Source organism: Rhipicephalus sanguineus, chromosome 10 (genome assembly GCF_013339695.2).
Source record: "Rhipicephalus sanguineus isolate Rsan-2018 chromosome 10, BIME_Rsan_1.4, whole genome shotgun sequence".
In the NCBI taxonomy this organism is placed as follows: Eukaryota; Metazoa; Arthropoda; class Arachnida; order Ixodida; family Ixodidae; genus Rhipicephalus; species Rhipicephalus sanguineus.
Genome location: NC_051185.1, coordinates 63118158 through 63130254, shown reverse-complemented (window position 1 = coordinate 63130254; position 12097 = coordinate 63118158). Strand labels below are relative to the sequence as shown.

The window sequence follows — 12097 nt, the reverse complement described above, 5'->3', positions numbered from 1 at the left end:
CATCGGCTTAGATTAGAATAAAGACGGTTTGTCTGGAATAGTGTCCGTGAACCACTTGTTACATTAAGACTCCTTGCGCAGATGCTCCACCTCCATCGCTTTCACTTCACTGCCTGCCTGGCTGCTAGTACCAGGGAATGAATGCACATCTGCAGGCTTAGCAGCAAAATACTATAGTCGCTGAGCCACCATTGTGGGTTGGGGAAAAAAAAAAAGGCCTGCACGAAACACATAGCACAGTCACAGAGAAAGCTGAAGGAGCAGCCTTTATAGAGCCCGTTGTGAATACTCTGGGTGTTCACAACGGTACCTTCAAGTACTGTTGCAAGGTACCCACTACTCCATAAATTACCATAATTTTGTGAAGTAGGGAAGTACCCCCCTATGCGTCCGTGAGGAATATTCTGCACACATTATTGATGCTGTGGATGATGAAGAATTATGGCCGAGTTCTTTGTAATGGCCGGGAAGCTTTAAACTAGGTACAGTAGACTCTCAATAAACGAAAATCTCTTAAATGAAATTGCTGCTTAAATGGAACAATTGCCTCTAACATGATTGGTTTTGTGCTTGAATTCTGCACCCCTTTTCATCTCTCAGTAAACGAAACTCCTGTTAAGTGAAACATATTTTCCTGGTCCCTTCAGCTTTCGTTTAACAGGAGTCTACTGTACTTGTTACGCAGTGCATTGTGCGATGCCTGCTGTTATTTTACTCTTCCACCATGCTATTTTCCATCTGTTCACGTAATTCCTTGCCCGACATGACGCCTGTATAGGGTCTTTTTGCGAAGGAGTTTCAAGCACAGGCGTGGCTCTACGGTAGAATACTTGACTGCCTGCTACGCAGAATCATCATCATCAGCCTGTCTACGGCCACTGCAGGGCAAAGGCCTCTCCCATGTTCCGCCAATCAACCCGGTCCTGTGCTTTCTGCTGCCACGTTATACCTACAAACTTCTTAATCTCATCTACCCACCTAATTTTCTGTCTCCCCCTCACGCCTTTGCCATCTCTTGGAATTTACCCTTAATGACCACCGATTATCCTGCCGACGTGCTATGTGCCTGGCCCATATCCATTTCTTCTTCTTGATTTCAACTATAATATCCTTAACCACCGTTGGTTCCCTGACTCACTCTGCGCTCTTCCTGTCTCTTAAGGTTACACCTATCATTTTCCTTTCCATCGCTCGCTGCGTCGTCCTCAATTTAAGTTGGACCCTCTTTGTAAGTCTCCAGGTTTCTGCTCCGTAGGTAAGTACCGGTAAGATGCAGCTATTATATACCTTCCTCTTGAGGGATAGCGGTAGACTACCATTCATGATTTGATAATGCTTGCCGAATGAGCCCCATCCCATCCTTATTCTTCTAGTTATTTTATTCTCATGGTTCGCTCCGCGGTTACTACCTGTCCTAAGTAGACGTACTCCATTACAACTTCCAGTGTCTCGTCACCTATCGCAAAGCGCTGTTCTCTGCCAAGGTTGTTCCACATTACTTTAGTTTTATGCATATTAATTTTCAGACCTACTCTTCTACTTTCCGTATCCAGTTTAGTAATCATGAGGTATAATTCGTCTCCCGCGTTACTCATCAATTGCAATGTCATCAGCGAATCACAGGTTACTGAGATACTCTCCATTAACTCTTATCCCTAATTCTTCCCAATCTAGGGCCCTGAAAACCTCCTGTAAACACGCTCAAATCCCGCTCGTACCCCATTTTTTTTTTCTCATAGGGCACAATAGCTGTTACGAACACCTGCGGCGGCCGACAACAATGCTACCAAAAACGGCTGTTGTTGTGATCTCATAATAGCTTTCGCTGTAAAAAGAATAAGGAAAGACTGCTGACCTGGGACTGTCATCGATGACCCCCATGGGCTGGGTACCATGGGGCCCCGAGCCTGGAGGGTAATGTGAGACAGCGTGGCCCAAGCGAGGGGGCAGGGGTGGCCGTGCATAGGAATGCAGCGCCGACAAGCTGAATGATCGCTGGCGCCCTGGCGGTGACAGTGGTGGTGGTGCCCCCCCCTAGTGGGGAAAACAACAAAAATACTCCTGAAAAGTGACACCGCAGAAAAACAACGAATGACTTTAGCCTAATGGAGAATTTTTTCGAGGCATTTACATTAATTATCTTTTAACAGCGTAGCTGTTTAAGCTCGACGTTATGCAGTGCAGAGTGAACAAAAACTATCATCCTCATGATCGACCTCTACCTTCTAGCGCGTTGCCTGGTCAGTACACTCTCTCTTCATCCTCTTTTTCTTCTTAAGGTTTTGCAAATTAAAGTTAGCTAAGGTCAACCGTTAATTAAGTCCGCGCTAATTAAGATCACACTAATTAAGAACATACTAATTAATTGTCCACTTCACGTAGCCACGACGACACTTTGCCAAGCAATATAGTTCTAATATAGCTTTGCAATGCCTAGCCAAACCTAGCAATGACTTAGTCGAGCTTGTAGAAGCCAACAGAAGCTAGATTGGCCACAAGCTCCGTTGTTAGTCCAGCTTTGCACCGCTAGTGCAAGCTGCCCACATTTTTTTCGTTATGTTCTACTGCGAGTTTGGTATGCTAAGAGCTTTCAATAACCTAGGTGGAATAGCGCACACTCAGACAGGGACGAAGTAAGCAAGATGACACAAGCGCTGTATAAGTGTCTAAGTGTGCGCTATTCAACTTAAGTTATGTACCAACAAGCACAAGCTGCTTTTAGCTTTCAATACTTACAGCAGGTGCCTTCAAGTGGCACCTGCAGCAGCTTCAGATACCCAATTTTATTATGGCACCATAATGTATGCAGCTTTTCAGGAATTGAAACCAAAACTGGTTTCACAAATCAACATTAGAGTAAATTATTCAGGGAACTCTGACCATCATCCAACACTCCTGTCGTTTGCAAGATTCAGCCCTTCATCTAATCCAAAAATGTAACTAGTTGAAAATAACAGGTTAGCAAGCGTCGCTCCTTAGATGTGCAGGCACACAGACTCAGTGCCTTGTCCTTTCTGTGCGCTATAGGTGTTAAAGGGACCGACAACTGCCCAGAATATGAAATGAGTTGACTCCACTGATGTAAAGATTGTCCGTTGCACTGACTCAAACCAACCCTGTTTTTTTCATGAGAGATGGATTTATATTTTTATTTCTTAATTGAAAGTCGCGAAAAATGACCTGTGGCGCCTCTGGCGGCAAAAACATGGACGATCCGATGAAGACGGCCACGTGACCGTTGATTGCTGTACGCGGTCGACGATTTTTTTGTTAGTATTGAAATATTGTTTGTTTCTTTATATTAAAAGGTATTACTCCATAATAATGTACATATAGGCCTGCGTTAGTAGTATGCATTAAAGTGGCGCTGCCTTCGCGTGACGTAATGATCCCATGCTCGTCAGCGAGTCTTGAGCAACTTTCCAGCGTGCTCATGCAACCGTGCACGCAGTTTCCAGGTCGCTAAGATTTTGGAGCAACATAGTTTTGCCACCTACACTTCCGTCTCAGAAATGACGCGCACTGCTACTCGGTGCAGCCGTGCATACGCACAGTTACGTTTTCGATTACTTGGCTTGGCTCGTGTATCGAGAGAGTAACGACGCCGGGACAAGCCATCCATGACACAGGCGCAGGCAACCTTGGGCGCAGGCGCACACAACGCTGTACAAATACCGGGAGGGTGTATAAAGCCACACATCTCATTGTCACAGCTTGCTATTTTCAAAAATGGTTGGAAAGCTCAAAATAAAGGTGGTTAAGCATAGTTACAGTAACTCCTGCGAAAGCAGAACAACGACAGCTTTCACAAGGGCTAGCGGCATCGCTATCAATTCTCAGCGTTGCTGGAGCCAGCCTCCATGCGTGTTTGGAGCCTTTCAGATCGAAAAATACTGCTTATAAAATAACTACGTGTTTTTCGGATAAACCACTGCAGCTACAAACGCTACGAAGGGTGAGCTTCCTGTCGCGCCATAAAAAACTAGGTCGAGAAAGATCAGTTGTCGGTCCCTTTAAGGTGGAATACCAAAATGCCCAAAACTCAGGTTCTTTCTTTTACTTGAGCTTTGAGTCATTCACTTTCGGACCAGAATGAACGAAAGGTGTGAAGAGGTTTCAGACCGCAAGAGGTTAAAGGAAAATGAAGTGGCATTTGCTAACCAGTGATGCTACCGAGGACTTCCGATTTGGAGCAATTTTTGGAGCAGCAAAATTTCCGTTTTGGAGCACTTTGTAGCAGCAAAATTTTCATCTTGGAGCACTTTGGAGCAGATAATTTTGCATCTGGGAGCACTCTGGAGCAGCGAATTTTACATCCTGGAGTACACTACAGAAGCATATTGCAATAACATTCAAGCACCGGAATATTACTATGGCGCTCTTATGAAGGCTAGAAATATTTCGATTCATTGCAAATCTCATGGAAAAAATCATCTCAGGAGAACTCCATACTTGACTCGCTAATGAAAAAATAAGGGCTCATGCAGTTGAGTGTTCTGAATTAACCTCTTCGGCGATTATTTTCGACACTAGCAAATAAAGAGAATAAGAGATCAATAAAATTGCACTTTATGAAATAACACTCTAATTACATCTATGTGGTTATCAGCAGGCATTGTAGACAAACACCGTGATGTACAGCATTGCCTCAATGCCAAAGAGCCACACTGTCCCTAATGCATTCCCCTAAGAAAACTCCAAGGCGAAAGCCTGGTTCTTTTTCTTCTCAATCGACGGGTAGATCCTCCCCCTCCTTCTCTGCAAGCTATCTGCACCTCACCTGGTTTTGCGCTAGCTCCATGATCGGCACACCGATTACGGAAGTAGTGTAAAGCGACGATGTCGTGATGGCGTCATCACGTGACATCACGATATATGACACCATGATGACGTCACAAGTTTTGACGATCTACGACGTGATGATGACGCCATCACATGATTATTTTTTGCATCAATCGATTGACGCTGCCGCCGGTCAATTTTCGTGTCTGATAAAGCATCTGATGCTTTCGCATTAATATTGCGTATTGAACGTTAACAACCTGGCCTTACATACCAAACTGTCCTCCACCATGTCACCTCCTTGCCATGCGCGAAACAGCTTCGCTTATCATCCACTTCACAGAGTGAAATGGCTCCTCAACTTTTTTTGAATGTTTATTGAGATAACAATTATATGGATGCTCTCCGCGGATTTTTGCCGTCGCCACTGCCGTAATTTTCTGTATAAAGACCAAATTAATAACATCACCACGCGCATTCTAGCCGCGGGTAAAAGCTCGCGAGCGCTGGCGACGAACGCGGCTGAAGCGGAGATTAAACTAGCCGGCCGTCTGTCTCCGCCGCACGGACAGCGCATGCGATAACATCTTCCCGCGTGCGGGCCTGCCGTCGATTGCTCATCAAACAGAGAGGAAACGCCCCGCCCGTCTTTCGTAAGGAGCATGAAAGGACGCCAGGGGAGCGGGGGGGGGGAGGGTACCACATTGTTCGAAGGGCGCAGTCGCTTGCGCGCGCGCCATCTCGAGGCATCAGGAGACGGCTCGTAAACTTGCTGTGCTCTCAACGCTTACTTCGTGTTTAGAGAACTCAGAGCAAGAAAATGCTTCGGTTCCTGGAGCGGCCATATTCCCTTAAACCAGTGTTTTGTTGAGTTACGCGAGATCGAATCCAAAAGAGTTAGCTGCTAGCCTTACTTCGTTTAACAATACACTTTGTTGGTATCGCATTCATTGCTTCGCCCTTAAGCGAAACTGAGTTTTTTTTACCCGTCAGCTATTGACGTCCGAAAGCGAGGACGTCAATAGCTGACGTGTAACGTGAGGTAGCCGCTTCACTGTGGGCCGTCAGCGACGTGCCCGCTACCGAGAGCTGCGTATTTGCGGCTGCTCCGACCAGGATATATGCTTTTATTAATGAGATGACATTTCTAAAAAGCAAGCAAAAAATTCGAATTGGAACCCTAGAACGTGAGCTCGAAAGGGCAGGGCCATTTAGGGGGTATTTACCACAGAGTGATTAAACTCGGACGTGCTGGTATAAGCAATTACGAAAAAGCTCTTCTGAATGAAGATCCATGGATAAAGTATATCTGAGGAAAAGTGTGAACGCGTTTCCACCGTTCGCGTGCTCTTCCATAAACGCGAAGCAAGGAAAATTCGATATTGTTCCTTATATATACTGCTAGCGATCCCAGATTTCATTCCGCGATGTCCAGAAACAGAAGTGACAGACATTTTAGCAGCACACATGTAGTAGTTATTACTGAATATTGCTTTCCTTACGTGCCATGCGACGCTTGAAACGAGCTATCAGCAGCGTTTCTAAAACAGACGACGTCCGCCGATGTATCGCCGTCGCACTTCCTCGCTACCGAGAGGCCTAGACGTCACGAGCCTCTGCGGAGAGCGCGTTTTGCTGTCGAGCCGACTTGCAGAACAGAAGCTGTGTCGGCACCGTGCATGGCATCGTGGCTTATTTGGGACGCACGCGCGAGCGCTATTTATTCAGCGGAATAATTCTTGGTCCATGGTTGTGACTTCGGCAACCCCAAGATCAAGCTGCACATGTTCTGACGCGCCGGCCGTGCGATTGCCGGTGATAGACGCCCCCAAACCCGAGACTTTGGCGCAGTTTGGCGCAATTTTCGTCGATATTATCAGGATGGCGCAGTAACTACAATTTGGCGCACTTTGGCGCAGTTGGCGCAGGAGTGGAATCACTGGCTAACACTCCCAGGGTTATGCATACAGAAACGCCCAAGAAGGTGGATGGAACAGATGGCCGCTGTCACAACAGAACTGCATGTGCATCGCATGAGTAATGCAAAGGTTGTGGGTTACGTCCCCACTGACGGCAATTGTTTTTCTTTCCCATCTGCTTTCACTTCCCTTTGACTGATAATTACTACAGTTCAATTAATAACTACAGATAAAGGCCCTCTTGCTTTCCTTGGCTTCACACAGTTACTCCCCAATGCTATGAGTAAATCCCACAAAAAGCAATAAGTGCAAATGTGGGCTTACTGCAGTGGATGACGATGACGATGAGGTTGGGTAAATGGGTGGCGGTGAGTCCCTCAGAAGTGGGCTCTCTGGGCTTGTGGCAATGATGGCCAGTTCGGTGAGCCGGTCAAACACCACCTCCGAACCGGCTGGAAACTGGGACCACGTCGACGTCACGGGCGGGCTTGTGTCTGCGTGAGAGATGCACACCAAACTGCTCAGTGCTGGGCCTTGCTTTCAGCAAGCTGCCGTTGCAGTGGCAGAGGCAGTGACGGTTGGTGACGAATGGTACGGTTGGTAAATCTGTGGACACACGAATGGCTTACAGGCAATGAAAACTATGGCAGGCATAGAACTTTTAGATGCACTAAAAACAATACTTGTTGGGGTTTTGCATTCCAAAACCAGGATATGATTATGAGGGATAATGTGGTGGAGGGCTCCGAAAATTTTGACCATCTAGTATTCCTTAAGTGTACCTAAATCTAAGTACACAGGCCTCTAGCATTTCACCTCCATCGAAATGCAGCTGCTGCAGCCGGGACTCAATCCCACGGCCTTTGGGTCAGCAGTCAGAATTTCTGATGACACTATGTTCACTTGTAAAAGGAATGAGGAACCACCTATGGCATCTGCAACAGTATTTTCGAACTTCAGAAGATGCGGTTGGTGACGTAGCAGCTAACCAATAAGTTACAGTTCCACTGTGGGCAAAGCTGGACTAGTGTGGTGCCTAAGAAAATGACAGCTGGTGACAACAAAACCTTGTGCTCATTTGCTGGAAAGAAAGGCTTCGAAAGGGGCACTGCGGTGCTATTCTTTATGTCCTCAATCTCATGGCATCGTCAAACTATTTGTGCAGCTTTCACAGTTCAAACAGCTATGCAGCAGTAGTAAACTTGCAATACGCACAGCAATTGCGTCTTCGGAATTGCTGCCGTTCAAAAATGCTCTATCTTGGAGCGCCTTGCTCCTTGCCAGTTTCGTAGTGATTCAAGGGGCGAACTGACCGAGGTACGATTGAGCACAGGTCCGTAAATGTTACAGAAGATTTGGAAGAGTTCACAGGTGTGTATTTGCCAAACACATAAAAGATGGCTTATAAATTGTCTGTGAAATGATGCTTTAGGTAAAGGAGTGAGCGCATGCAGCTTGTAAACCATTTGTTTGCCCTGCACAGCCCCCCCCCCTTCACTTTTTCCCCCTTTTTTCTCCAATCAATATGTGAAGAGGTTGTCTCAGCGATTTTGTCAACATATGATGCGCAGCTGCACATCACACCTAACCCCGAAGGTCATGCTAGGAACGTGACTCTGATTGTATTATGTTTCACTGCTGGAGTGCAATATAGGTGACATTTTTTTTTAGTTTTGGCATTTAAACCGCATCACGATGTCTTGCGGGTCGTGATGTATACAGTCACATATTCTGATAAAATATTATAGCCTTCTTAGTGACCTGAAATTTCATTGCAGCTGGCCTTTAAAGGCCCCCCTCTCATAAACCTTTGACATTGTGAACACCTTTAATATAAACGTGTGCATCACATATGGAACGAAGTGACAATCACCTCTGGCAAATGTTCCAAAACTACACACTGCAGAAAAGCAACAAAAAATTTCTCTTTAAACGCACGAACCACATGTTTCTCTCCAACCTATTCCCATACCTCGTCCATTTGTTGTGAGCCCGGCAGTGTCATGCTCATGACGTCCCCAGGGTAAAGGCTGTCATTTGGTTGATTGACGAGGGACAAGAGCACTAGCCTGGTGAACAGCTGCCAATCCTTCCGCAAACGTCTCATTCAGCTAGCGTAATACGCTCAGTGATCGTCTCTGCCTGTTTTTATATTATAGTCAGTTGACACGACCGACAACTTTTGCTGTAGTGCACACAAGTGGAGAGACAGTAAGGATAATTATGCAGCGAGGAGGTTACCGGAGGGGGAGGGTAGCAATGGCGAGTTTGAAACCACATCAGTCACACAGTCATTCATCAAATGCTTGCAAACCTTGCTATCACAGCATCATTTAAAAAAATTCGTGTCCGTACATTCACTGTAGGCTAGTGCATAGCTGCTGCTACGTAAAACTCAACTGGTCTAAAGGCTTTTAAAACCTATTGCTGCAAAGAGCGCCTGCTGTTTGGAACATCCTCTTTCTTGTAATTCAAAGCAGTACTGTTCACCACCAGTCATATTATCACGATGATTTTATGGAGAACTTCACTTGGCAGAAACGTGCGCTTACAAATGCTTTGTATAAAGCATCTTTTACTGAAACTCAAACAAAACATATTTGTCTTATGCAACTGAAAGTAGAGGTTTATTAGTATACCTGCCTGCTGACGCAACGCTGCTATTCACAAAAATTCCCTTGCACTTTTATTGTGTTTAATTGACCTTGCTCGAATTTCCACTAAGGCACAACTGAAGTTTGTGTGTGACATTTTGTAACGGCATATATGTATGTAATGCTGATTTTCCATACAAGAAAAGGTGGCAAATTGTGCAAGGTAGTTTCAGACTTGCAAAAGTCCCTTATTAAACAAAGGACAGAAATGAATAAGACATGCAGAGTAAACAATCTATACTGTTTCCATCCCCTTAACTGCCCTGTTGCGAATTGTAATTAGTAACACAGGCAAGCAGCAAACTTGAAACAGCCCATGCCGACATGCGGTTTTCAGATCATTGATTTTTTTTCGGTGACTTTGCTGTTGCTGATTCTGCTCGGATCGTAAGCCTGTCTGAACAAACTTGTCCCAAGTAGACACTCATGGGGTGTCCGTTAATGATCAGAGATTGATATCTCTAAAGACATCGACGAGGGAAACCTTTCCCTGATCAGAATCGCAGAATTGTAAGATGAGCCCTACTTTGTACAAGCGTTACGAAAAATTCGAGAAAGTCGACCACCCTCACCCATGAGGCCCTCGCTTGAGACATAGGCCGAGTCCTTACAGTCTGTCGATGTCTCATCCCCAGAGCTTGTGGAGGCCCCCCCGACGCCGGCCATCGGGTCCGGACTTGCGCTGTCGCCGGCCGAGCCCCTGCGGCCCATCGCCGGCATGCTGGAACTGCTGCAAGATGAAGCATCGGCAAAAGCGGTGAATTCTATTCAAATCTAAAGACACAGGCTTACCAGACTTCCATAGTTCATTTTATATTACCTTTATGAAACCGTTGGAATTGGGTATTTATTATTATTAATACTACTACTACTACTACTACTACTACTACTACTACTACTACTACTACTACTACTACTAATAATAATTGCTGGAATTTAAAATTCCAAAACCATGTATAATTATGAGAGACTATAGTGGAGGGCTCCGGAAATTTCGACCACCTGGGGTTCTCTAACATGCACCTAAATCTAAGCACATGAGCCTCAAGCATTTTCGCCTCCATTGAAAATGCGGCCACCACAACCCGGATTCAATCCCGCAACTTTTGGGTCAGCAGTCGAGCAATATAACCACTAGGCCTCTGTATGAAATGGAATTGAGGTTTTAAGAAACAGTGACAAAGCCCGACAGTGCAGTAACCTGTGCGTAAAGCTTCGTACTTTCTTTCATTATCAACTAAAATTGAGTTACAGGGTACCTTCAAAAATGCAAAAAAAAAGGACCGACTGGCTTACAAAATTAGAAATAAATTAAAATGATTAGGATTAGTGCAGCCAAAAGATAAGGACAACCACTTGGCTACCTGTCAATTTCGTAGGATAACAGTGAATGTAGGCATAATAAATTCACTGTTATTTATCACTATTTTCTCTTCCCTATCTTAATTATCTAAAAAAAATGGAAATGTTGGTCTCTTTACAGCTGGCTATCTCCCAACTCCAGAAACAATACTCGGGAAAGAACACAAAGAGAAAAAAAAAATTCATGAAGAAAATGCCGGCAAATGTCAAACACAGAAACAATCTCCTCTCAGAACTACAAGCTTTTCATAACGATGATGACAAGGAGCACAACAGACACAACAATAGAAGAGTGCACAAAAATGTAATATCCCACGGAAAGCGGATTTACCCATCTGACATTTGGTACAAAATGCGTCATGCGTAATGCGATAAATGTGTAGTACAATACTTTCAGCTGCCATGCACATTGAGGCTAGCTTCACCACCAGCAGCCTCCGCACACTCAAAGTGATGTGTTCCGTGCAGGCAACGAGGCGTCATCTTCACGAGTTGCGACATACTGATGGCGCCGACTTATCAGAGGGGTTGTTAACCCTTGACACATTATCAACTCTTCCCTTGCTTCGGAGCAAATGCATTCTCTGTTGGCTGGGAAAGATTTGCTGACGATAGGCCCTGATCTGTTTTTCGGACAATGCAATAGACTCCGCGCTGTGCAAACGTTAATACCAGCCCTGTATTACTTACCAAATGCAAGAGACCTTTTAAGCAGTGAGCTTGGCTCTCAGGTCTGAGACACTTACCTTTCACCTAGGATACTGATTTCTGAATGGCACTCATGCATTGGTTGGTGGCTTTTGGATGTTTTTCTTGCAAAACATATGCACACTGATAATTCTACCAAGGAGCAGGATAATTCTACCAACAGAGCAGGAACAAAACACAGAAAAAAGGATGGGCAAAAAAAACTAGATATAACGCAAGATAAGACTGCTTTAAGTTTATTCCATCAAAACTACACCAAAGATGGTATTCAGTGACAGCAAAGCAATTCTAGTAATTTCTAGTAATTTGCCATTCTAGTAATTTCTTGCGCAGAGTAATGAATGACGACCCATACTCACTTACATCCTCCTACAGCAGATGACATTTCATTCTATTTTTCCCTTTAAAGGGCCCCTCACCAGGTTTGACAATTTTGAGCTGACGAGCGCAATCCATGCACTAGGCGTTCACCATTACGTCTGCCAAAATTTGCAACGCTACGCGCCGCGTAAATGGGTCAAATTTCAAGCTGAACGCTGCTTGCCCTTCTTCTCGCGTCCACGCGCCCAGAGAATGAGGGGATGACGTGCATGAGAGAATGGCCCTACGTAGATGGTAGTGCTGTGACGTCGCTCCTCTACGTAGACGAGTGTGCTCTGACGTCGCCAACAG

The 12097-nt window shown here is 45.2% G+C and overlaps 1 protein-coding gene across 1 annotated transcript in view; it reads right to left on the bottom strand.

Annotated features, from left to right (window-relative positions):
• The window catches only part of LOC119371992 (protein capicua homolog), a 32585-nt gene that overhangs the window by 9266 nt on the left and 11222 nt on the right, over positions 1-12097 (bottom strand). The window contains exons 2-4 of the mRNA XM_037642433.2: positions 9928-10085; positions 7026-7195; positions 1856-2034 (exon numbers count right to left, since the gene is read on the bottom strand). Of these exons, the coding sequence (XP_037498361.1) occupies positions 1856-2034; positions 7026-7195; positions 9928-10085 (507 nt within the window). The remainder of the gene's footprint in view (positions 1-1855; positions 2035-7025; positions 7196-9927; positions 10086-12097) is intronic.